The sequence below is a fragment of the Oryctolagus cuniculus genome, chromosome 6 (assembly GCF_964237555.1).
Source record: "Oryctolagus cuniculus chromosome 6, mOryCun1.1, whole genome shotgun sequence".
Taxonomy (NCBI): Eukaryota; Metazoa; Chordata; class Mammalia; order Lagomorpha; family Leporidae; genus Oryctolagus; species Oryctolagus cuniculus.
In genome coordinates this window covers 30844312-30871175 of record NC_091437.1, presented here as the reverse complement: position 1 = coordinate 30871175, position 26864 = coordinate 30844312, and the positions used below count along the sequence as shown (strand labels likewise).

Genomic DNA, 26864 nt, shown 5'->3' with positions numbered 1-26864 from the left:
GAGATGAGGGCTGAGCCTACATGACCTGGACCGGAACCTGAGCTCCTAACCTCCACATAAAACACAAAACCTATTCAGAAGGTTGCTGGTCCACCTCGTGTCCAGAGAAAAGGAAGGCAAGTGAATCTGTGATGTCATCGGGCTGGCCTGGCACAGCCGTCTCACAGCAGAACAGTTCACCAGTAAGCACTCAGCTCATAAAGGCTTTTGCTTGCAGCTCTATCTCCCTCCATCCTGGTGCTGGCTTGTCCCGCTAGGTTAGGAACTCCCGAATGCTGTTATCGCCTGGGTGGTGTGGAAAAGGCCCCACCTAGGTTCGTTTGGCCAGCTCTTTTCTTCTGCTTCTTACCCTATTTGCCATTCTGCCCTGTGGAGATGACTAGATGGCTGTTGATCCATTCTGTGTGAATTTCATCATTAACCTCTGAGGGTAATTCCCTGTGTACCCACCCCCATGCACACACACGCCGCCAGGGTCAGGGCAGTCCCCAGCATGGCTGCTGACTGATGCACACTGCTACAGCCGAGTGCTTCCGAATCTGTGTTTCTTCACTGGCAGAAAGCACGCTGATCTGGGAGTGCTGTGGTCAGGAAGAAGGCAGTTTGTCCCACCGAGTAATGAAATCCTAGCCTCTTACTGACCGTGGGAGCCTGGCTCTTCCCTGAGCATTCAAACATGGGAGTGATGGCTCAAGTACCAGGGGCCCCACCATCCTGTAGGAGACCTGTGAGTTCTAGGCTCCTGGCTTCAGCACGGCCCAGCCCGGGCTGTTCTGTGCATTTGGGAAGTGAACCAGTAGATGGAAGGTCAGTCTCTCCTTCTCCCTCTCCCCCTCCCTCTCTCTCTCCCTTTCCTTTTCCATCTCCCACCTCTCTCAAATAGAGGTTTTTTGAAAATAGAACTTGACTAATTTATATCTGTGAGACAGGATTTGACACTAAATATCATACCATATAGTCTTAATAAAAATTGTTTTTTCCAAAAGTGATGTTTAGATGATCAGAAGAGTTACCATGTGGGAGTTTAAAAAGGAATCAGTGGAACCTTGACAACCAAATCCTTTGAACTTGACCTTCCCTTGGCCTCTGACTACCCTTGACACAATCTGAATAACCTTTACCTTCTTACCTAGAATGAAGCTTATGTGTTCTTTATAAAACAAACATTAAGGATATAACTCATACTTTATTATTTTAGCTGATTTTCATTAATGTATCAATGTTCCAAAGAAAATAGAAAGCATATGTTGGTTGTTGATGTATTTTTATAATTACTATCAACATATAATTCACATGAAATAGACTTTACCATTTTAAAAAGTACAATTCAGTGGGTTTTCATATATTCTTGATTTTTTACAACCATCCCCACTAATTCCAGAGCATGTCAATCATCCGAACAATATACCCTGTGCTTTTTTTTTTTTTTTTTTTTTTTTGACAGGCAGAGTTAGACAGAGAGAGACACACACAGAGAAAGGTCTTCCTTCCATTGGTTCACCCCCCAAATGGCTGCTACGACCGGCGCACTGCACCAATCCGAAGCCAGGAGCCAAGTGCTTCCTCCTGGTCTCCCATACGGGTGCAGGGCCCAAGGACTTGGGCCATCCTCCACTGCCTTCCTGGGCCACAGCAAAGAGCTAGACTGGAAGAGGAGCAACCGGGACAGAACCGGTGCTCCAACTGGGACTAGAACCCAGGGTGCCAGCACCGCAGGCAGAAGATTAGCCTAGTAAGCCGGGGCGCCAGCCTACCCTGTGCTTCTTAGTAATTACTCTGAATTCCCCTTTCTCCCAACCCTCTGACAGCCATTAATCAACTTTTTATCTCTAAGGATTTGCCAGTTGTGGATATTTCTATTTTTTAAAGATTTATTTATTTATTTATTTCAAAGCCATAATTGGAGGAAGAGACAGCAAGATCTTCTATCTGCTGGTTCACTCCCCAAATGGCCACTTCTAGGGCTGGGCCAGGCTGAAGCCAGGAGCCAGGAGCTTCTTCCAGGTCTCCCACCCAAGGACGTGGGCCATCCTCCACTGCTTTCCCAGGCTCATTAGCAGGGAGCTGGATTGGAAGTGGAGCAGCTGGTAATCAAACCAGTGCCCATAGGGGATGCTAGCACTAAAGATGGCAGCTTAACCCACTGTGCCACAGCACTACCCCCAGATATTTCATACAAATGGAGTCACACAACACGTGGTCTTTTGTGTCTGGCTTCTTTCATATAACAATTTGTTAAAGGTTTGCCTACGTTGTAGCACAAGGCAGTTGGTACTTGCTATGGCTGAGTAATATTCCTGTGCCAGGATCTATCATGTTTCATTTAGCTATGCATCCACTGATGCACATTTAGGTTGAAGCCAACTGGGGGCTATTATGGAAAATGCTATTATGGACATGGATGTATAAGTTTTTGTGTGGACCAATGTTTCACTTAAATGTATATCTGTTTCCAATAGTTAAATTATTGGGTCACAAAATAACTGTTTAACTTTTTTAAGAAATAGCCAAATTGTTGGGTTTGTTTTTTTTTTTTTGACAGGCAGAGTGGACAGTGAGAGAGAGAGACAGAGAGAAAGGTCTTCCTTTGCCGTTGGTTCACCCTCCAATGGCCACCACGGCCAGCGTGCTGCGGCCGGCGCACCACGCTGATCCAAAAGCAGGAGCCAGGTGCTTCTCCTGGTCTCCCATGGGGTGCAGAGCCCAAGCACTTGGGCCATCCTCCACTGCACTCCCGGGCCACAGCAGAGAGCTGGCCTGGAAGAGGGACAACCGGGACAGAATCCGGTGCCCTGACCGGGACTAGAACCCCGTGTACCAGCGCCGCAAGGCGGAGGATTAGCCTAGTGAGCCAAGGCGCCGGCCGAAATAGCCAAATTGTTTTCCACAGTGGCTGAACTATTTCATAATTGCATCAGCAATGTGAGAGTTCTAGTTTCTCCACATCGTCATCAATACTTGTTGTTTTCCTTTTTAAAAAAATTCTAGTTGTCCCAGTATATGTGAAACGCTACTGCCTACATTTTTTATTTGTATTTCCCTAATGACATGGAACATCTTTTATGTGTATATTTTATTTTTTTAAAAAAAGATTTATTTATTTATTTGAAAGGCAAAGTTACAAAGAGAGAAAGAGGGAGAGAAGTTTGTAATTTTGATGAAGTCTGGTTTATTTTTGCCCTAGTTCCTTGTGCCTTTGGTATCATATCCAAAAAACTATTGCCTGACCCAAGGTTATAGAGACTTACAAGTATGTTTTCTTCTAAGATTTTTGTAATTTTAGTTGTTTATTAATGTATATTTGTTTGTTTGAAAGGCAGAGTGGCGTAGAAAGAGGGAGTGAAAGAGAAAGAGATGCTATCCACAGGTCACTACACCTAATGACTGCAATAGCCAAGGCTGGGCCAGGCTGATGCTAGAAGTCAGGATCTCCATCTGGGGCTCCCACATGGTGGCATGAACCCAAGCACTTGAGCCATCATCTGCTGCCTCCAAGGCACATTGGCAGAGAGCTGAATTGGAAGCAGAGTAGCCGGGACTTCTACTGGCATTCTGACATGGGACGCTGGTGTCACAAGCAGCATTTCTAACAGGATGTACCACAATGCCCACAGCTCTCAGATTTAAGTTTTTAATCCAGTTGTGTTCATTTTTAAATAATCTGTTGCATGTGGCTGTCCAGTTGTCCCATAACCATTTGTCTTGACATTCTTGTGGAAAATCATAGAGGGGGTCTACACTCTCAATTCTAGTCCATTGAGCTAAACACATATCCTTCAGCAAGTTCATATTGTCTTGCACACTGCAGTTTTGAAGCAAGTTTTGAAATTGAGAAGTCTGGGTCCTCCAACTTCATTCTTTCTAAATATTGTTTTGTTATTTTGAGTTGATAACCTTTAAAAAATCAAGTTGAAAATAAAGCAACAAGTCTAGAGGAATACAATTCCAAGAGAGCCCTGTGACTTGTGCTTGGTGTATAGGAGGTGCTTTTGAAAATGTTTATTGCATGAAACGGGTTGATTTCATCTCTAGTCTAACTGTGAATGCCAAAGTCATTTTTCCTTTGGAGCCTTTCTTCACTCTTTTCTCCTTTTTAAGAAAACCAGTAACTCCCTCATTCACAACTTGCCTGTCCATCAGAGTACCTGCAACACAGGTTTGTGTGTGTAGACACCATTGGACTCTAATGCCGTAAAGGACTGGCAATAATTCTGATTCAGCTCTGGATCCCCAAAGCCATGTCCTCAAAGGACCAATACTCATACATTTTTGTTGGAGAGAGAGAAGAGAGTAATAGAGACAGCATATGGTAAAGAAAAGGGAAAGAGAAGGATAGAAGAAACTCTGAAGGCTTATCATGCGTTTACAATGTTGCCAGCATTGTCTCAGAGACATGTCATCGCTCCCTCCGCACCTTCCTGTGTATTCCAACATTCTCCTGTTTCAGTCCTTCTGGGGCTGCTTTTCAACAACAGATTTTTTTTTCTCATGGTTCTAGAGATCAGGATGTCCAGGATGAAGGCACTGGCATGATTCATTGCCTAGTGAAGGCCTGATTTCTGGTTTATAGACAGACAGACAGACAACTCTCTTCTTGCTGTGGCTGGAGCCACTGCAAGCTTCTTTTTGATGGCACTGATCTCATTCACAAGGGCTCTTCTGGAAGGTCACACCTCCCAACGCCCTCACAGGGGATTCAGATTTCAACATATGAATTGGAGGGGGGATAGTCATCTTGACTACTGCACCCTCATTTTATGGGGGAGGAAGGTGAGACACAGAGAGTGAAAGGATGTGCCCACCATCACACAACAGGCAGGTAGCCCGGGCAGCTGTCTCCTGGTGCTGTTCTCAAACACTTGCCATAATGTCTCTCAAATAGACTAAAACACATGTCTTTGTGTTCTACCCTGAGAACTTGATTCAGGAGGTTTGAGGTGGGGCCCAGATATCTATACTTGAAGCAAATTCCCAGATAATTTGATGGACAGCTCAGATGGAAATCATTGCTATAAATAATGGCCACATAAAGCAAATTGGGGGGAGACCCTGGGGAGATGTCAGACTTTGGAGGGACAGCCAGCGAAAGAAAGCGAAAACCGAGTACCAGCAAAGATGAGGATACTGGGAGGATAACCAAGAAGTGGGGATGACTGAGTAATGACACCTGCTACCATGGCCCAGCCAGCCCTGGCCATGTTACACATTCCACATCAACAAACACCTTCCACCAACTCCAAATCATCCCTAAAGTCTCTGCACTCTGAGCGAATGAACAGACCACAAAAGTGAGTAGGAAGGAGTAATTAGAGAAACAACTATCGTTTATTTGTTGCTTAGTGTGTATATGCCAGGCTCTATTCCTAGAGCTTTACACATAAGAACTCAATTAATTCTCACAACTATCCCACAGGTAGGAGGTATTGTCTTCTTCCACCTGCCAGGTAAAGAAGCGGAGGCGCACAAAGGCTAAGAGGCTTAACAGAACCAGATGCAAACCCAGATAGTCTTGCCCCGGAGCTCAAAGCTCTTAACCACTATGTTGCTTCTGCAGGAAAGAAAAAAATGAAGGATGAAAAATGAGACCCATCAACATTTCCATTTAGAAAAGCTAATTGGAGCAAATACCCATGTGAGAAAAATAAACACACAGCCCCACTGTGGATGCCCCAGCTCTGGCAGGAGTGTCCCGAATACTGAGACTGTGAGAGCTCAGAGGGCATGGAGCCCTGCCTCCCAGGGGCTGCAGAGGCTGCCACTGGGGGTCCAGTCCATGCATCTGTGCAGGTGCATAGCAAGCCAAGGTCACTGTCACTTTCTCTCCTGAAGTCTCCCCAACAAGGTTAATCCAGCCTTGTTTTGGTGAATTTCATAGAAAGTATCATCTTGAAAGAGAAGGTATCTGTCCTGAGTTATCCATGTCTGGGAAAAGGGTAGAAAAAAGTCTTTCCCCAAGAATTTGGTAAAATACAAAAAAAATTCAGTTCCACCAGGTGCTCTGAAAGACTTTCATTCTTCAAAGGAGATGTTGAAATGTGTAAAATGCCCATAGAATTCACTTCCATGGCTGAACCTAGGATCTGCAGGAACTCTGTCCTTGAGGACAGGTTTTTCAGCCTCAGCACTCCTGACATTTGGGGCTAAATAATTCCTAATTGTGGGAGGCTGTCCTGTGCTTTTGTGGATGCCTAGGAAGACCCCTGACCTCTATCTGTTACACACCAATGAGAGCCCCTCCCCGTTCTGGGAAAGTCACAGATGACTCCACTCACTGCCAGATATACCCTGGGACCCAAATCAGCCCCGACTAAGAACTGCAAGTCTAGGGAAAACAAAGACAGGTAACGACACCACTGGGATCTCCTCGGAGAATTGTATGGAATGCCACTTTTTTTTAAAAAGTGTAGTAATTCGGCCGGCGCCGCGGCTCACTAGGCTAATCCTCCGCCTAGCGGCGCCGGCACACCGGGTTCTAGTCCCGGTCGGGGCACCGGATCCTGTCCCGGTTGCCCCTCTTCCAGGCCAGCCCTCTGCTGTGGCCCGGGAGTGCAGTGGAGGATGGCCCAGGTGCTTGGGCCCTGCACCCCATGGGAGACCAGGAAAAGCACCTGGCTCCTGGCTCCTGCCATCGGATCAGCGCGGTGCGCCGGCCGCAGCGCGCCAGCCGCGGCGGCCATTGGAGGGTGAACCAACGGCAAAAGGAAGACCTTTCTCTCTGTCTCTCTCTCACTGTCCACTCTGCCTGTCACAAAAAAAAAAAAAAAAAAAAAAAGTGTAGTAATTCAAATAGTTGGTTGGGTGTTATTAAAACTTTATCAATAAAATACGTTTCCTAGTAGGATATAAATCTATGTGTGTCCATGGGAGAGGGATGGAGGAGGTAGCACAGTGGGTTGGAAGTGAAAGTAAATTGGCAATAATTCCGCTGTTACTATTGCAGATGAGTTTAAAGTGCTGTGCTGTACTTGGCATAGGTCGTCTCGCTGAGCCCTCACGGCAGCCCTCAGAGGGGATCTCATCACGTGGCTACTGGCACCACTGTGCGCTTCTCAAAGGCTTCTAGGGAATGCCACTTTTACTAAAATCACACGAATTCAAATAGTTGGTCCATCATGTCTATTGATTAGATGGGGAAACTGAGGTAACCAGGCAAGATCACACAACAAGGAGCCTCGGAACCTGGATTCTTTCCAATTCTGCCCTCATCTAAGCCACTTCTTTGACAATTCTTCCTCTGAGGGAGACCTTTGTCATCCCCCAAGGCTCAGACTATATCCAGCTGTTCCCCATCCAACACCAGCAATTGCTCATCCTTCAACCCCATTCTGCTTCCCCCAGAAGCCTTCCTCGATCCCTGCCTTCACCCTTAACCTCCTGTTTGTTCATCACTCGCTGGGCACCTGCCACAGGCTGTGTACATCTCTGTTGCTGCGTTTGTTTACTGCATCATTTGTTGCTGTTTCCATCTTCTCACAGCTGGGAGCACCTTGAGGGTCTGTCTCACTTTTCTCTAGCTCCAGCACCCAGCATAGAGATATACAGCAGCCACCCAATGAATATGGGTATCTAGCCAAGCCTTCGGATCAAAGTAACCAGAGGAATAAAATCACAAGAAGCCCTCTGCATCTGTGAGTTCCATCAAAAATATTCAGGGAAATAAGTGTCCTGTGCCAAGCATGTAAATATTTATTTTTCTTTTTGTCGTTTCCTAAATAATGCAGTAGAACAACTCTGCACATTGCAGTTGCATTGTGTGGAGTATTCTAAGTAATCTAGACATGATTTAAAGTATATGGGAGGATGTGCGTAGGTTATATGCAAATACTACCCCATTTTACATAAAACACTTGAGATTCTGCAGATTTTTGTATCTGCAATCAGCCCTGGAACCAACCCTTTGCAGATACCAAGGCATGACTGTATTTCTGTGTGGGTGGACAGAGCTGGGAAGGGAAAGTCCAGAGACCTAAGCAAAGAAAGGCAAATAGCCAGAAAGAGAAGCACCATACTCAGGATCATGCAGTTGGAGGCTGAGGCAAAAAAGGGACACAAGACCAAGACTGAAACCCTGTTTGTGCTCCTGCAGCCCAGTGCTTTGTCCACGAGCTTATACAAACTTTAATCATGCAGTCAGAGTTCTTGATGGAATTGATATAAGCAAACAAAGGAATCTGTGGATTGACACATGACCAGCAATAAATCCATAAAGGTAAATATTGATGTCTAAAGATTATATACCACTGTGTGCAGTGTGTAGATAACCAGAGTTAGAACTTGCAGGTTCATGTTGGTGCCCAAGCAAACCCTTGAGTCTCTAGACAAATCATCCGGTTTCCCTGTGTTTTTACTTCTTTCGGCCGTGGTATTTTGCTAGTCACAGAGCATGTGATCGACTTCTGTGCTTTGATTTGAGTACGCTCAGCTGGATGCGAAAATCTCCAATTCTCCTGTGTTCCCTGAAGATCACATCCCACAGTGATCTGTAATTTGTGTGGTTTATAGAATTATAGGCCCCTGAAGCTGTGAGGAGCCTGATAAATCATGTAGTGAGAATTTCCAGCCAAGGCCTGGATTTCTTCTTCAGAATCCCTGGCAGATGCTCAGTGAGCTTCACCTCACAGCGCAACATGCAGGGAGGAAAAGGGCTCAGTGTGAGGAAAGCCAGAGGAGTGTGTGTGACCTTTCCGCCCCACGGGCGGTCTCACTTTATGCAGAATACCGACAGCTCTCACTTTACCACGCACGTCCTACATGTCAGAGATGGTACTAACTGCTTTTAAAAATCTTTCAATTATTTATCCCTTTTCATCTTATTTGAGAAGCAGAGATGTGTGTGTGTGTGTGTGTGTGTGTGTGTGTGAGAGAGAGAGAGAGAGAGAGAGAGAGAGAGGGAGAGAGAGAGAGAGAGATCTTTCATTTGCTGGTTTCCTTCCCTGATGCCTGTATCAGACAGGGCTAGGCCAGGCCACAGCCAGGAGTGCGGAACCCAACCCACGTCCCCCACGTGGACAGCAGGGCCCCGCGTACTTGAGCCATCACCTGCTGCCTTCTAGGGTGTGTGTCAGAAAGAAGCTGGGATCAGAAGCAGAGTCGGAACCAGTACTGTGCCCTGCATTATGGGATGCAGTTGTCTGACACGGCATTTTAATTACTGTCAGATGTTCACCCTACAGGTAATATCTTTTAACCTATGTAAGAACATCATGAGGCAAATACTTGTATGAAATGACCTTTATTTTTCAGATAAGGAAACTAAGACTCAGAGAAATTAACCAACTTGAAAAAATACATATCTACTAAGAGGTAGAATCTCAAGTCTATTCCAATACAGAAATGTTTATTGAATCTAATAATGTTCCTATGTACCATCATGTCTCATCATTACAGGTGAGGCAGAGTATAAAGTTCATGTTCATACAACAGGAGCAGTACTTAAGGATTGTGGATGTAATTCAGCTATAGGTCTGACTTTTTCATATCAATGAAGTTTTTTCTTTAGCTATCAGGCTTTAAGAACATAAATGTTAAGAAGGTATTAAAATTTTTTAAAACATAATTCTACAGGACCACATGTACAGATGCTGTCTTTACAGTAATATATTATCAAGTCTACTACAAACAAAGCAATAAAATATAAGACTGGATCAATATGTAAAACAGTAATAATTTAGGCTGTCTAAAGAGAAACTGAGTGAGACATTTCTCTTGGAGGACTGCTACATTATTTTTCTTTTTTGAAAAAACAGCCTAAAATAGAGGAGCAATTTCTATATTAATAAAAAATGGAAATCTGAGGCAGATGGAGCCAGAATCAGCGAATTCACTGGAGGCTGATATTCTCACTTGCGTATGTATATCTTAAATAAAGAAGGAGTTTGACCATTTCACCTAGTTAATCATTAAGAGGAAACTCTAGCCTGTGAAGCAGGTAAAATTTATTTTTAGGCATTGAACCAGTTTCTCTTTCAGGCTTCCCTTTTTCTCTTAGGGTCACCCGGAATGCCCAGTTACCTTAGCCTGCCCCTCTCTCCCAGAAGCAGTGCCCGTGGTTTCAGACCTTTTTGGAATGAAATGATACAGGAGTATCGCAGACACAGTGTTAGAGAGCTAACTCCAATTCGCTGGAGCAAAGAGGGGGAGGCGGAGGAGAACCACTTAGTGTGGCGCGTGGTAGTGAGGTCTGGTGCAGCCCGAGCCTCAGGATCTAGATGTTCATATTATATAATTGAGAATCTGTCTATCTCCAGATTTCTGTGCTTTTTCTTTTTTGTCAACTTCACTCTGAAGGCAGCTCTAAGTGGTAGCTACAGCTGCTCTAAGCTTGCATCTTATCAGCTTAGCTATTCTTGTTGGAAAGGGACAAGCTTCTGAATAGCTCCAGCAGGCCTACAATTATGGCTCATTTGTACGTGTCATGTGCTCATCTCTGAACAAATGTTCTGACAGGTCAGGCAGGGCCCATTCCACAGAGCCGGAGATGGGATTAACACCACCACAAACCTACGGGCCATAGTTAGGGAAAGGGTAGTTTTCCAAAGGAAATTTTGGTTGCCAGTCCCATGTGTGGTGAGTGAATGCTTGGTCCCAACACAGTATCCACCCACCATGCCGATTTGACAAAGGGCATAACAGCTAGCTTGATGGGTGGAGGTTGATCATCAAAAGCAGTAGAGTGTCCTAAATGATCCCTTGTGGGTAGCTAATTGGCTCACAGAAAGACCATCCCTCTTGAATTTACGGTTAATATAAAGACAGATTCAGCAAAACTGTCCATAAGCAAGACACAGTTGTACCTTGTACTGCATAGTCATCCATGACTCTTGCTCTAATTGAATTTTTCTAGAATGCCTAAAGGAAGATTAAAGTTGAAAATGCACAAATATTTTAAAAATAAGTCCATTAATGTGGCATCTTTAAGTGCTTAGCAATTGGTATGCATCAGGGGCTGGTGCCATGGCTCACTTGGTTAATTCTCTGCCTGTGGTGCTGGCATCCCATATGGGCACCAGGTTCTAGTCCCGGTTGCTCCTCTTCCAGTCCAGCTCTCTGCTATGGCCCAGGAGGGCAGTGGAGGATGGCCCAAGTGCTTGGGCCCCAGTATCTGCATGGGAGACAGGAAGAAGCACCTGGATCCTGGCTTCAGATCGGCGCAGCACTGGCCATAGCAGCCATTTGGGGGGGTGAACCAGCGGAAAGGAAGACCTTTCTCTCTGTCTCTCTCTCACTGTCTATAACTCTACCTGTCAAATAAAAAAAAAAATGGTTTGGATCACACTTGCCTGAGAAATTCCAGTGCTACCCTCTTTGAACAATGGTGTGAAGCTATAGATACAAATATATATTGCAGCATGAGTTACAATAGTAAAGAATTGGGGAAAAAACTAAATATTAATAAGGGAAAGATTAAATAAATTATAATACAGTACAACAATACAACAATGTATTCCTATTATCTGAAAACCCTGATGAAAAGGCATCCAAAAAATTTGACAAAGCTGAAAAAAAAACACAGTAGTAGAATCCAAATTTTGTTTCTAAAAAGCTGTATGTTTGTATGCATGAAATCAAGCATGCACACATCCATGTATAGGAAAAAGGAATCCGGATGCACACATCCCAGCCCTAAAATATGGTGACATCTATAAAAGGGGTTCATGGGGAGAGAGTTTATTCTTGATTTGTTTCTGATTTCATATGCTTGGATGTTTATAAGAGACGTGCATCATTTTCTGGCAATCTGTTATTTCTGAAGTTTTTTTTTTTTTTTTTTTTTTTTTTACAGGCAGAGTGGACAGTGAGAGAGAAAGACAGAGAAAGGTCTTCCTTTGCCGTTGGTTCACCCTCCAATGGCCGCTGCGGCCGGCGTGCTGCAGCTGGCGCACAGCGCTGATCCGAAGCCAGGAGCCAGGTGCTTATCCTGGTCTCCCATGGGGTGCAGGGCCCAAGCACTTGGGCCATCCTCCACTGCACTCCCTGGCCACAGCAGAGAGCTGGCCTGGAAGAGGGGCAACCGGGACAGAATCCAGCGCCCCGACTGGGACTAGAACCCAGTGTGCCGGCACCACAGGTGGAGGATTAGCCTATTGAGCCGCGGTGCCGGCCTCTGAAGATTTTTTTAAAGCAGCATTATTATTGAAAGTTGTGCTTCATCCCTCTAGTGCTGTCCACATGAAGGTGACCATTTCTCTTGGACATCTCCCTTCCATCAAACCTCACATTTCATTTGACATATCAATAACTCATGCCTGGGCCAGCGCAGTGGCTCACTTGGTTAATCCTCCGCCTGCAGTGCTGTCATGCCATATGGGCACCAGGTTCTGGTCCCGGTTGCTCCTCTTCCAGTCCAGCTCTCTGCTGTGGCCCGGGAGGGCAGTGGAGGATGGCCCAAGTGCTTGGGCTCTGCACCCACATGGGAGACCAGGAGGAAGCACCGGACTCCTGGCTTCGGATCAGCGCAGTGCCGGCCATAGCGGCCATTTGAGGGGTGAACCAATGGCAGGAAGACCTTTCTCTTTGTCTCTCTCTCTCACTGTCTAACTCTGCCTGTCAAAATTAAAAAAAAAAAAAAGTAACAAAAAAACCTCATTCTCTCACCTCTCACAGCTCTCTGTTGGCTCTTCTGAATGAGCCAAATGAGGACTTATAGCCTTGTTAAACCTTACTTCCAATAGGAAAGACTGACTTATAAAGCAAATGTGGAATGTACTGATATGCATCAAGCACAGAATAGCCATTCAGTAACCTGTATTAGTCCCTTTTTTTCAGTTTATCCTCTCGTTCCAGAGAGGACTTGAACGAGTTCATGATAAAGACAAATTTAAATGTTGATTATAGATAGATAGACAGGCAGACAGAAATCTCTCAGGAGGGGCGAAATTGAGTAGTTAGAAATTCATCACGGGAGGTTCTGTAGGTCTTAGATGATCAACAGAAACAAATGTGATGAAATCACAGAGAGGTAAAATAGAAAATGAAAATCAGGACCCAGGAAAGAGGAATAAAAATATGCTGGACATCATTCAATAACTATTTGCTGATGGTAATTATAGGGATGGAAAACCCATCAGGCCTATGGAGCTAAAATTAATCAGCAAGTATTCATGGAGTGCCTCCCGCTTCTATTATGGGTCCTGGCTTCCTGCCTGCCCAGTGCCCAGGCTGGAGACATTTGCGTGACATTCAGCTTGTCAAGACAGAAGGAGCAAAATAGGCAGACAGTGGCTCACAGGCGCTCACAGCAGCCGTCTGTACCCGTCATGTTTGTGGGAATCACAGTCAAGCGAGGTAAATCTGTCCTGCACAAGAGCATAAAGCTAGTTTAAGTGCTGTAACATCACTACATCACCTGGAAAGAGTTCATTTAAGTGGCAATACTATTTTTCCAAAGCCATAGTTAATTCATTCTTGTCTCATCTGAAATTTCAAAGTACAAATGCACATTCTATTTCTATTAAACTCAGGAAGTGAAACCACCAGGACTTGTAATGACTATATTTCTTATTCAGGGTTCTTTCTATTGCTGACAGACATTTTAGCTCATGACGAATCCCCTTAAAATGTAAAATAAGATGTTTATGTCATTGTTAACATTTTGATGAAATGCTATTGTAGTGGGCATCTGCACATCCAGCATCTCTTTCTCCTAAAATAAAATTCTCAATATTTTGAGGAACGTCTCTTTATCTCTCCCTCCCTCCCTCCCCCCCCCCCCACCTCTCATATGTACCCCAGTCTTAGGTGTCAGTGGTGCACAACTGACCTAGTCTTTGCCAAGTGGAGTAGACCATAGTACTTCAAAAAGTCTGTAGAAAATGGAATTTTAAAAAATAAGTTTATTTTGGTGTAAAAAATGTTTGAGATCTGTGTATATGAGGCCTTCAAAAACTTCATAAAAAATTCATAATATGGAAGAATCATGCCAGAATTTAAAATTATTTTTGCACCAAAAATAAGCTTATCTTTAAATTCCATTTTCCATAAATTTTTAAAATTGTTTTAAGAGTTATTTATTTATTTGAAAGGCAGAGTTATAGTGAGGCCGAGGTAGAGGGAGAGGTCTTCCAACCACTGGTTCACTCCCCAGTTGGCTGCAATGGCCAGAGCTGGGCCAATCCAAAGCCAGCAGCCAGGAGCTTCCTTTGGGTCTCCCACATGGGTGCAGAAGCCCAAGGGTTTGGGCCATCGTCTACTGTTTTCCCAGGTCATAGCAGAGAGCTGGATCAGAAGTGGAGCGGCTGGGACACAAACCAGCGCCCATGTAGGATGCTGGCATTGCGGGTGGTGGCTTTTCCCTTCTACACCACATCACCGGCCCCTCCATAAATTTTTGTCTCTTCATACAACTCATACATCCCTTGGCTACAGTCCTGTTTCAAGGATAAGCTTGTGATCTAACCTGACCAATGAGGCCCCCTCCCCCCCGGAATACCTACTGAAATTATTAGAGAAGAACTATCTTTCGACTGAAGTTACTAAGCTGAGTGGATGTCTTGTATCCAGCTGCCTCAGGCTCTCTGGTAGAGATAGCCTTACCAGGAATAAACCAAAGCAGGAAAATAAGCTCAGATGATTCAAGCCCTTTTGATGTGATTGGACCCAGTGCATCCAGTCATGCCTGAAATTAAACTTCCTCTGTACTTATAGGGAAACCAATAAAGTCTCCTTTTGCTTTAACAGTTGGTTATCTATTAAATGCACCAAAATCCAAATGTCCTTATAGAATAATATTGATAAGCTTCCATTAAAAGAGTTACCTCGATAAGAAATAACCAAAGAACCTGAAAGAGACCCTTGGTAATTCAACTTAGTCATGCTTCCCCCAGATAACCCTCCCTGACCAGCATCTCCATATGCACCGCCACACACATACATGACTTCTGTGTGTGCATAGAGTACCACATGCCTATCCTCACATTTCTGAAGTTTGCACTGTTTGATAGACTTACTGCTGTAACTATCTCCACTTCCTCCAGGGTATGGACAGCATCACAATAATTTTTAAGTGATTTATTTATTTGATAGAGAGAAACAGGAAAAAATAACTCCATCTGCTTTTTCACTCCCCAAGTGTCTGCAAGGAGCAGGACAGGGCCAGGTGAAAACCAGGAGCCCAGAATTCAATCCAGATCTCCCAAGTGGTTTCCAGGAAGCCAATCACTGGAGACATCACCTGCTGCCTCCCAGGGTACACATTAGGAGGAAGCAGGAATTGGAAGCAGGCCTGAGACTAGATCGTAGTTACTTTGATATGGGATGCAATGTCCCAGTCAGTGTTTTAACCACTAAGTAAAACACCCTCATACTCACTTTTGTAGCCCTGTAGTCCTATATTGGGACCTAACAGAATAGTTGCTATTTTGTTGAAGGCATTTTTTGTTGTTGAAAGCATGAATGAATGGGTGAGAAAATTAGTCCCTTCCATTAATAAATATTCTATGATTAATTGAAACCATCTCTAAATTATCAGAAAACCAAAGTAAACCAAATTGATTAAAGAACGCTACATTCTGAAAGTGTCAGGCACTGCTAGCTGGGATAGTTGAGAATTTTTCCTTTCTCTGATCACTGAGATTGAGGGGACTAGTGAATGGAAGAGGTAGTTCTTTATTTTGCAAAACACTTACTATTTTTCAAATACCATGAAATTGAATAACTTCTCTTGTGAAATATTAAAAGCAAAACATGTAACATATAAGATCCTGAGATTGTAGGTTGTAATGGAGGGAGCAGAGAGAGCCATAGCTGTCAGAGGTTTGCAGTAGGGTTGCTTATGGTATGGCCCATCTTTATGGCAGAGCAAACGAAAACTAGGAATGATGTGGTGAGAAGTGTCAGGAGAGGCAGCACTGTGTCGCACAGCATGACTGAGAGAGAACAAGTTTTACAATTAAAGTGGGCAAATGCTAGGCGGAAAATACACTGTCAATTAGGATAGGATCAAGGCTTTGGCATGAACAAACAAGCCCTTTATGAAGGCAAATATCAATAAAACCTCTAGAGGAGTGAGAAAACTTCTGGAAGCGGGAATTTAGCCTACTGGTTAAAATGTGCATATCCCACATCAGAGAGCCTGGGTTTGATTTCCAGCTCCAACTCCTGATTCCAGATTTCTGTTCATGTGTGGTGATGGCTCGAGCAATCAGGTTTCTGCCACCCCCAAGGGAGACCTGGATTATTTCCCCAAGCCCCAGGGCCCTGCCCCTGTCCACCCCTAGTCATTGTAGGCATTTGGAGAGTGAGACAGCAGAGGAGGGTTCTATCTGCCAGTTTCTTTCTCTCTCTGCCTCACAAATAAATAATAAATAAAAGAAAAAAAGTTAAGTGAAAACTTCTGAGTATGTGAGTACTCCTTAGGACTTTAGGAGTATTCAGGGTTTCCCTTCTCCCTCTATACGTCCAGGCAATTAGATAGTTCACTAAGAATCAAGCCTCACTTCCTCCATGCGCTTCAATGGTATTTATGTAGAAACCCTACAGCTTCCATTCCCCCACTGAGTTTTGCCAGATGATCTCTGCCTAGGAATGGCAGTTCTTGAGAGGCCCTGCTGCCATGGGGCTGTTGGGTGACGGGTGTGCCTCCCCTGTGCAACCACAGCTCCCCACATTAACTGCCACCTCCACTGCCATCGCCCAGTACAAATCTCATCATCTTTTCACGGACCGGCATTTGTCCGACTCACTGCTCTCTCTGCTTCTCCTCTTAGTCCGTTCAACCCATACTCCACATCACAGGCAGAATGGTCTTTTCATACAATAAAGCAGATTGTGTCCACTTGTAGATGTTTAACAGCCACCAGGAGGACGGCAGTATCTGGTATAAATTTTAATGATCTCAAGGATGGACAGCACACAGTTTAGAAAAAGTCATGCAGTCTGTGACACTGCTTACTAGCAAGCTCTGCATAGCCCATTTTCACAAAATGGTTTCGGTGACTTTTGCTGCACTCTGCACCCAACCGACAACTGTAATTCAATGTTTGGCAATACCAGACTACAAATAAAGATGAGATTAGTATTCGGTTCAGCAAAGAAGTCAGTCATGTTTCTGACGTTCCAACACAAATATTGGTTGATCTTTTTACGTTGATGAGCGGGATGAAAGTGAAGCAACAAAATGTGTGTTGGCACTTGATGCTTAGTAATGACATGAATGACTTCTACTGAATCTGGTAACAAGTTTCACATAATGGGAAAATCGTTCCTCAGCTTTTTGTAGAAACAACTTTTAGAGCATAGATAACAGTAAAATGTAGTAAGATAACCAGGAAGTGAAGTTTTGAGTAGTTACTATATTTCATTACAAAATTATGAAGAATTACCAATCAGCTCTTGCAAGCCGGGATGGCTGATGCTAACATACTACTGAATTGTCAGTGTCCTGTCAGAAATTCTAGATCGCTCATTGCACTGGTAATCCGGGAAATATTGAACCTGCTGGAATAGCTCACAGAACATTTCATGTGCATTTCATGTGCTTTACAGTTTTGTTGTGGTGAATTGATTATGCAAAACTTCTATAAGCCTATCCCTGTTTTCCAGACAAACCCTAGTGTGTAAAATCCACTTTTGAACATGATCCCATTTGACCCATCCCTGTGAGATATATGGGGCAGGTACCAGTATCCTTCCTTTACCGACAGAAAAATAAGGCTCAGAAAAATTACATGACTGGTCCAAGCTCTTCCAGTAAGTAAATGACAGACCATGGTATGAAACCCAGGTCTTATATCGAGCATTTAAAAAGAGGCTTGAGAAAATTTAATAGACTCATACATGTTTTAAAAATTGTACCAAACGAACTTTGTAATATTTTCAGAGTCTGAATTGATAGATTTATAAGCACCTCTGTTTTTTACCTGGTTTAAAACAATACAAACAAAAACCAGCATGACAGAAGTAACTAAGGAATAAATACCTAAATGAAAATGTAGTTTCTCAAAAATGAGCTGACAGATTCCACCTAGGAATGGGGAAGATTGAAACACTCTCTACCTAAGGTGCAAGCGATACAAAAGGAGATTAATTCAGAAAAGGGAGAGAGCCAATGACATGATGGTGAGCCACAAATGCCACAAATGAAAAACAATGTTCACTGTGCTTGCTACAATTATTCGCTTGCTCTCACATCTCCAAACATGGAAAACACTAGGTTCCTGCTTATGGCAACATTCATCTCTTTCAGATATTTCCTTCATTATTGAATCATGCATTGCATAAACTAAGTTCTGCCAGCATAAAGAATATTGAACCCACTGGAATAGCCCACAGAGCATTTCATGTGCATAAGCACAAACTGTGATATTTTAGGTTGCTTGTGATGAAATCTTTGAAAGCATCATGAGAAGCAACAAAACACTGGGGAGGCTGGTAACAATTTAGCATTTCCCAGTTCATGTGGCAATCTTAGATCCAATTACAAAAAGAAGTACTGAAGTGGAATTAATTAAGGACTTGATGTACTAGTGTGAATTATTTATTTTTAATTTATTTTCATCTACTTGAAAGGCAGTGAAGGGGAGAGAGAAAGAGAGAGAGAAACAAACACTTCCATCTGCTGATTCACTCTCCAAATGCTCACAACAGCCAGGGCTGGGCCAGGTGGAAGTGCACTTCCATCTGGCTATGCCACGTGGGCAACAGGGACCAGGGGCCCAAGCAATTGATCCATCCTTCTGTGCCTCCTGGGATGCATGAGCAGGCAGCTGGATCAGAAGCAGAGGCCCATACTATACATGGCACTCTGAGAGAATAGAAGTGCTTCCCCAAGTGGAGATATTACTGTACAGCCATCTTTTCTGATAGCTACAGAACCTTAAGCAGGTTCAGACAAAAAGCAACAGCTGTTTGTGTTGGCTCAATATAAGATTAGCATATTCAAAATTAAGGCATACACCCCAAATTTATTTGATTCCAATTTATGTTTAAAATCATGGATTTAAAATGGGCAAAGAATCATGGGCTACAAGAAATTAGGTCACAAAGATATATCCTTCTGGAAGACAAAATCTGCCTGTCAAACACCAGCAGTGGTAGGGAGGAATGTGCATACTGTGCCCTCTCCTTAACGGACACTTGTCTACATGTTTACCTCAGCTGAGCCCGATTCTGCACTCTCTCTGGAAAACACAGACTGACTTCCAGAGCACACAGAATACTGGTGCCAAAGGCGCTTCCTGTGCTCCCCACATGTCTGCTTCCCCCAGCTGAGCTACTAACAGTTCCTCATGCTTTTCTTCCCCTAAACATGTTGATGCCATTTGTGCTTGTGGTGGTCATGACTTAATTAACTATGAAGTAAAAGGATGAAGTGAGTATAAAAAGAAATCATTGTTGTTCTCTAAAATCTAAGTAAAAGAACCCATGCAAACAATGGCAATCAAGTAAGAGGATGTCAAACAATTTTATAAGATTGGGGTGGGGGCAGGAAGGAGGAATCATAAAAATTTGGAAATCTCCACTCATTATTTTGTAAGTGCCTTTAATTTCTTGCTCCATTTAAAAAAACACACTAGGGAAAATAGCAATACTAGAGATGAATAATAATTGCTCATGATGATGGAACACTTTAGATGTCTCAGGAATCAGTCTACTTCATATATTTCAAAAATGTTTAATCTTTGTAATAACAAGTTATACTCTTATTACTCCCATCATGCAGATGGTGAAGACTGAGGCACAGAGAGAGGGCGCTTGCCCAAGGTTACCTTCCTCAGAGCAGTGGAGACTGGGTTCGGCCCCAATTGCCTGGCCATGCCATATCCATGCTCTGTAAGTTTAGCCTGCACATGAAAGAGGACGTGGAACTCCAGTCAGTGGGTTTCTAGAAGCTTTAGAACTTCTTTAAAAGATTAGCAAATAAGCATTCAATTATAGTTTTAGGTTTCATAAAATGTGACGTTTGCAAGTTAAGTTAAAAAAAAAATTCCCCTTGCTTTAAATCACTTAAATACTAGTCCAATCACATCAGCTAGCAGGCTTCATCTTCTAGAAAGGGGCAAGTGAAAGACTGACTTCAACATCAGGCTGGAAATTGGGATCTGGATGCCATTGGAATAGGAGTTACTATATGGACTTAAGCAGCATCTTGTGGAGAGCTAGTCTGGCAGTGTGGCTTAGGACCATTTTAATGGGAAAGGAGATGACAAAAGGAGATGAAGAGAATGGGAGATCTCACTTGGATGACACAAGTATACCTCAGAAAGTTCACAGAAAATGGAATTTCAAGGTACGTTTATTTGCATGCAAACATATTTGAGATCTATGCATAGTTTTTTGTAATATGCATTTTCTAGGAACTTTTTGAAGTACCCTTGTGCATCACTTGTGTAAATGTCAAAGATGGTTTGTTTACTATTCAGCCTCAAGGTTTTCTTGGCCTTGGGAAAGTATCTAAGACCATATTCATGCATTCAATAGACACCAATGGAGCCCACATCATATACTAGTCAGGCACTGAACAGACATACATACGCCCTGCATTCATGGAACTTGTGTTCTAGTGAGGCAGACAGAACTTAAGCAAATGAACACAAAAATAATGGACTATCATTGAAATGTGCTGTGAAAGCAAAAATATGTAAGACGCTATGAATACACAAAGGGTTTAACCTTTTTCTTTTTCTTTTTTTTTTTTTTTTTTTTTTTTTGAGGGAAGCACAAGGTGTTTAAAACCATCACAATAAAAACAAAAGATCTTCACAAATATTTTCAAACTTTTTATTACCTCATTTGGTAATGGCAACAACCCCGGAAAACTGATACTGTGTAGCTATTTGAGTCAATGTTGTTATTCTAACATTGTTAAATATTTGCCAAGTGCCTACTATGTAAGGTGTCTGTTTCAGGAGTAGAACAGAAAGCTATGAGCAAGACAGGGAAAGCGTTTGCCTCAGAGTTTGAATTCATCATCTTCAGTCCCACCTATGCTCCTGGGGGCAATAGGATACACTTCTCAGATAGGGATTTAGCCTCTCTCTTATCTCGCAATCATGATAACCTCCCAGAGTTGTAGATCAGTAAATGTCATAGTTAAAGATTGGAGATACGGTGCACAGAACATGTTTAGCCCTGCTTGGCAGACAGTAGATGCTCAATGAATGTTAACTCTTGCTAGAAACGTGTTCTTATAATGCTTGATCTCTTCTTTTCCAAAACATTGGATTTCTTCCTTAAATTTTACACTCATTATTGTAAATCGAAAGGGTTGATAGACTACTCTGGAAGTTATTAGATCCTTGAGGAAAACGTCTTTAATACTAATTCCAGCCTCAGTCCTCAGGACAAGCATCAATCCCTGTAAGCCTCAGTTTCCTGATATTGAAAAATCAATAGTAATATCCATCTCATCAACTGTTGCCAGCAACAGTAGCCAGCAGAACAGAAGTGGGGATCAACAAATGTTAGCCACAGATCAGAAGACTCTTATTCCTCTGAAGAGCAGGTATGAGTTAATCGATAGTTTATGTTTTACAAAGGAATGTGAACAAGAAATGAGAATCTTTTCCAACCAAAGAAATAACTGACATTTAAATGACTCAGAAAACTTTGTTTCTGCTCAATTAAAAGTGTTTTCATGGCAACTTTTAAACTTGAAATTAGGTGAGTATGCCTCAGTACCTGCAGCACCCGCAGAAAGAAACAGGGAGAAACATTGGGCAGTCTTGTAACATCACTTATTATATACAAGCAAAGAGTACCTAGCATTTAGAATTTGGACATAGATAAGAAATGAGATGGATTCTTACAGCAGAGATTGAACTGTGAAACAGTCATGTTCTATTACATAACTGTTACTGTATACACACACAGAGCTATGTATATATAACAGATCTTTTAAGCAGGCCTATAAGGATAATCATACTGGCGTGAGTTATTTAAATCAGTTTTTTAAAAAAGTGGTGTTTTTTTTTTTGAAAGGCAGAGTTACAGAGGGAGGGAGGGAGAGAGAGAGATGGTGAACAAGAATGCTAGATCTTCCATCTGCTGGTTCACTCCTCAAATGGGGGCAATGCTGTGGCTTCTTCTGGGTCTCCCACATGGGTACAGGGGCCCAACTTGGGCCATCTGCCACTGCTTTCCTAGGAGCATTAAAAGGGAGCTCGATTGGTACTCGAACCAGCGCCCATATGGGATGCCAGGGTTGCAGGTCTTAACTTACTTTAATTACGTATGACATTGTTGTGAGCTTGGATCTTGACTTTTTTGTAATGAAAATGGGTATTTGGGGACTTAATTCAAGAAAAACACTTGATTCTAATGCTCGGCTGAGAAAAAGTAGCAAGTGTGCAAAGTAGCGCTCTTGGAGTAAATTCTGATTTCAAGACTGTCCAAGTATCCTGGTGGGCGTGCAACCAGGGCCCAAAAGCGGGCCCTGCCAACAACGGGTGGCTCTGCGCCCTTCCTGAAAGTTAGGGCTGAGCCTTCTGCCTTGGCTCCAGAGCGGGTTCCCTGTGCTCTTCGCAAAGCGCAGCGACTCTTCCTTTGCCAAGATGGCTGCTCCCCACTCTTCTGGAGGCGGTCTCGGTAGATCGTGTCCAGACAAGGGACTTAACTGAAAGCCTGGTTCTTCCCTTTCCTATGAGATACCGCATCGGGCGACGCCGGCAGTCTGGAACCGAGGAACGGCGGCCTGGGCTACGCGCCACCGAGAACCTTTGCCAAGATGGTGGCCGCGGGGCCCGGCTGGCGTCACCACCCTTTACCAAGATGGCGGCGGGCGGCTTCCGGCACGCGCTTCCCAGGCTCGTCCAAGATGTCACAGCAGAGGCTGCCGCCGTCAGACTGTGAGCGCGGCCGCGGCGAGCGAGCGCGGCTGCGGCCGAGCGCCGGGGCCAGGACCAAGTGGAGCGGCGGCAGCGTCCGCTCTCGTCAGCAGCCGGCGAGCGCTGTCACCCGAGGGTGCAAAAGTTACCCCTGCAAATCCGAAAGCAGCCCGGCAGCATCTCTGAGTCACAAAACCCACACTGTGCGCCGCGCAAGGTAGGGGGCTTCGGTCCCGGTGCGCCGGAGCCTGCGCCGGGGCGGGGGACACCCCGCGCCAGCAGCCCTGGTCCCAAGCACGCCCCTCACTCCTCGCCGCTCCTCGGGGACGGGCCACGTGTTTCCCTCAGCCCGAGGGCGGGGGGAGCGGCGCGTAACGGGAACAGCTGGAAGGAGTTGAACGCTGACATTTTAAAGCTGCGTGTGTTTTGTTTTATGTGGAGGGGCAGAGGTTCCCTGAACGCGAGAGGGTGAGCGGTGCCCGGGCTAGAGGGCGGCAAATGTCAGGATTCGGGGGAGGGGCCTCCGCGGGGAACTTGGCCGTGGGCCCCGGAGGGGGCGGAAGGAGAGGTCAGGAGTTTGGGATGGGGCGAGGGGCGCCCTCGGCCAGCAACTTGCTGTTTGGGTTGCGACTTGCTTTTTTGGGTCTGCCACTCCCTGCTTTTTTTTTTTTTCTTCATCATGATTTTTTAAAAAGTGCAGAGAGAAACCCAGCTCGCCGGAGGTTTTGCATTTGGCGTGCAACTTCCTTCGAGTGTGAGCGCGCCGGGAGGGAGGCCCGGAGGGAGGGCTGGGGGTTGAACTTGGCAGGCGGCGCCTCCTTCTGCCGCCGCCGCCGCCGCCGCCGCCGCCTCGCAGACTCCGGGAGGAGGGTGGGGGACGGCCGGGGCGCGGGGGAGGGTGGGTTCTGCTTTGCAACTTCTCTCCCGGTGCGAGAGCGCGGCGGCTGCAGACCGTGCCGCCCGGACGATGCGGGGGTGGGACACCCGCAGCCACGCGACACCCCCGGGCCCAGAGTACGTATGCACTGAGCCCCTCTGCCCTCCCCTCCGCTGTCCACAGCCTCCCGGAGGGTGTGTCCGGCCCCCCGGCCCCGAGCGCGGCCGAGACGCTGCGGCACGGTTCCCGCGCAGCCTCGGAGCCCCTCTCCAAGTGACAGACTTTGCCCACCCCGGCCGGGGGCGGCGAGCGGCGCTCCCCGCGGCCCCGCTGCGGGCCGCGCCCTGGCCCTCCCCGACCGCCGCTGTCACCCGCAGGGGCGCTGGCCGCCCGGGGACGGGGACGAGCTCCACGAGTGGGTCCGGAGGCGCGGCGCTGCGCGGGGGCGGGCGGCAGGCAGCGAGAAGAGAAACTAGAGGAACTCGGTTTCCCCCCTCAGCCCGCCCGGCAGAGATCAGGTCGGCCGCCGCCGCCGCCGCTGCACTTCTTCCTGGGTGGGGGCGCCGAGAAGCCCGCAAGGCTCCGGGTGGCGCGGGCCGCTCTCGCGGGGTCATGCGGGGGGCCGCGGGCGTGCAGGCGCCGTCGGGCCGGGCGGCGGGGCGTGGGGGCGGGAGCTGCGGGCGCCCCTGCAGTTGCCGAGCGTCGCCAACAGGTTGCACCGTTCCCCGCGGCGGCCGCGCGGCCCCTCGGGCGGGGAGCGGCCGGGGGCGGAGTGGGAGCGCGTGTGTGCGAGTGTGTGCGCGCTGTGGCGCCGCCTCCGCCCGCCCCCCGCTCGGTCCCGCTCGCCCGCCGCGGCCGGGCGGCCCTTCGCGAGTCCGCGCTCCCTCCCCTCCTCCTCCCACTCCTCCTCCTCCTCCTCCTCCTCCTCCTCCTCCATTTTGCGAGCTCGAATCTGTGACTGGAGCCCGAGTCACCGCCCGCCCGTCGGGGACGGTTTCTAAGTGGGAGCGACGAGACGCCGCCGCCGGAGCGGCCGCCGCGGCGGGGCGCCGGGGACTGGGGGCACGCGCGCGCGCGCGCGCGGGGGCTCGGAGCCGCGGAGCCCGGAGCGGGGCGGGCAGCCGGCCTGTCAGCGAGGGGAAATGGGAGACTTTCTCAAATAGGGGCTCTCCCCTCCCCTCCCCCTATGGAGAAGGGGGCGGCTGTTTACTTGCATTTTTTAGAAGAAAAAAAAAACACACAAATTGCTCCTGCTCCTCCGGCTTTCACACGCTAAGTTGTTTATCTGGGCTGCGGCGGGAGCTGCGATCGGCGGCGGGAGAGCGGCGCCGCTGCCCGAGGTAAGAAGCGGGCGGCCGGGCGGCCGGGGTGGGGGCTGGGGCGGCGCGAGCGCTCGCTCCCCGAGGTGCCACCCGCCGCGGACCCGGGCCCGAGTCCGGGGGCCGCCGCGGGCGCCCGCAAACTTTTATTAGCCCGGGCAGCGGGGGTGGGGGCTGGCGAGGGCCAGGCGACGGTGACGAAAGGGCAGCGCGCGGGTGACAGCGCTGGCCTCTTCCTCTCCCTCCGTCGCCGTCGCCCGGCCGGGCCGAGGGGGAGGAACCGGAGCGGTGGCAGCGAGGGGAGCCTCCTCGAGCGGCCTAGGGTTGACAAGCCGGTGGCTCCCCGGCGGGAATCCCGGCCTTTTTTCGTGCCCCTTCTCCTCCCCCGCACCCCAGTCTCGTTGGCTTTTCCCCCCAAAGGGGCCGCCTCGACACCCCGGTTTTGTGTGTTTTTTATTTATTTATTTATTTATTTAAAAAAATTTTTGTTGAGGTGAGCGCCGAGCCGCGCTTGGGCTCTGCTCGCCCGCGGGTTCTCCTCGCCCGCAGGTTTCCCCTCCGGTCCCGGTGCGCAGCGTTTGTGGCGGGCGTGCGGGGCTGAGCGCGCGGGGGCGAGGGCGAGCGCGCCCGCAACCGCCGAGACTTCGGCCGGGCTGGTGTTATCGGAGCGAGTGGGCGTGTCGGGGAGCACGCAACAGGTCTGGACGCGTCGCGCTCGGCTCGCGCCGCGGCGCGGGGGCCCCCTGTGGGAAGAGAGACCCTCCCCGCCCGGGCCGAGGTGGGTGCTGCGGTTTGTGGCAAGTGCTGGCTCGGCGCGGGGGGCTCCGCAGCCCCCGGCGAGAGACGCCCCCTCGGCGTGGTTCGCGCGGGCCCCCGGAGCGTGGCGGGGCTGTTTGCGGTCTTCGCGCGGGGGGTTCGGGTCTCGCTGGAGGGGGCGTTTCGCCGCCTGAGGTATTGTTTTGGTTTCGGGTTGGAAGGCAGCTGTCAGGGAAGCGGCGGGGAAATTCATTAGGCTGCGATCGGCGCGCGGTGTTGGGAGATCGCTGCCCGAGGAAGGCGGGCGGGCGGGGAAGCCGCGGCCCGCGGGAGGTGTGCGGGCCCCCACCCAGCTCTGCATCCGCGCTGACGTCCGCGTGCGGGGAAAAAGTTTTCTTGGGTTGCACGGGATTGGCCCGCCGTGTCCCCGGAGCGCTCGGGGCAGCCCTGGCGTCCCGAGCACGGACTGCGCGCCGGTCTGGCTGCGCCCCTGCCTGGGGACTGCCGCTCCTGGGGTCCGGCGTGATCCTGCAGCTCTGCGCTCTTCTGTTTCTCGGTGTTTGGAAAGGCGGACTCTTGAGAGAAGAAATCGGGGTTCGTACTGAGGGTCTTAAGCAAATTTTTTTTAAAAAAAACGATAAGGTTTCATCTAGATGTTGGGAAGTTATAAGGACCAGATAACTATAAACTACAGTGTCGTGGGAAGCTACAACACATTTTGTTGAGCTTTTTTTTAAATCTTAAGTTTTAGTTGGCCCGTATACAACTTACCTCATTTTATATATTTAAAATGTGGAGGTGGGCACTATTAGATGTAGCAGGTCAGGAATACGCATTTAAAAATAGGAGCTTTTTGCCAGCCCGTAGACGATAAGGAGCACGTCAGCGTTGTTTGTTTTTTAATAAAACGTGCCTGGTTCACCAGTAGATTGTACTGAAAAGGGCTGGAGCTGTGAGTAGCTGGTAGGGGAGGTTGAATTTGGGGGAAATTAGGGGCTAGAGAATTCGAGCTTAGTGTTCACCAAATGTTAGCTGTGTTGGTGCTCAGAAAAGCAAACCACCTTGATTGAGAGGAGAGGAATTTTGATGGGAACACACTGTTTAAATGAAATACTTTGACATCAATCTGAACCTTCAGAATACTCAGCTGTA

General features: G+C 47.0%; 2 protein-coding genes across 17 annotated transcripts in view; one reads left to right on the top strand and one right to left on the bottom strand.

The window, feature by feature from the left end:
- The window catches only part of NR3C1 (nuclear receptor subfamily 3 group C member 1), a 133607-nt gene that overhangs the window by 6285 nt on the left and 100458 nt on the right, over nt 1-26864 (top strand). For 2 of the 16 annotated variants that reach the window (XM_070074973.1, XM_008254834.4), the window contains exon 1: nt 22691-22977. The exons of 2 other annotated variants lie outside the window; for them this stretch is intronic. The gene's annotated coding sequence lies outside the window, so the exon portion shown is untranslated. Of the gene's footprint in view, nt 1-22690; nt 22978-23059; nt 23229-23583; nt 23775-24026; nt 24156-24287; nt 24978-25124; nt 25735-25939; nt 26307-26864 lie in introns of those variants that run through there. 12 more of the 16 variants (XM_070074976.1, XM_051843245.2, XM_070074972.1 and 9 more) reach the window with 11 other exon arrangements.
- Nucleotides 23448-26488, bottom strand: LOC127490646 (collagen, type I, alpha 1b-like). The gene is made up of 4 exons (XM_070075913.1): nt 26484-26488; nt 25483-26287; nt 24909-25274; nt 23448-24821 (listed from the first exon to the last, which is right to left on the bottom strand). The coding sequence occupies exons 1-4, from the start codon at nt 26486-26488 to the stop codon at nt 23448-23450; spliced, it is 2550 nt and encodes an 849-aa protein (XP_069932014.1).

Excerpts from the sequence above, each read along its gene's own strand:
- LOC127490646 (XM_070075913.1), bottom strand. Across the intron at positions 25,275-25,482 it reads CGGGCGAGGAGAACCCGCGG|GCCGCTCGAGGAGGCTCCCC; the intron begins GCGAGCAGAGCC and ends TGTCAACCCTAG. Across the intron at positions 24,822-24,908 it reads GCCCAGATAAACAACTTAGC|GGGGAGGGGAGGGGAGAGCC; the intron begins GTGTGAAAGCCG and ends CCTTCTCCATAG.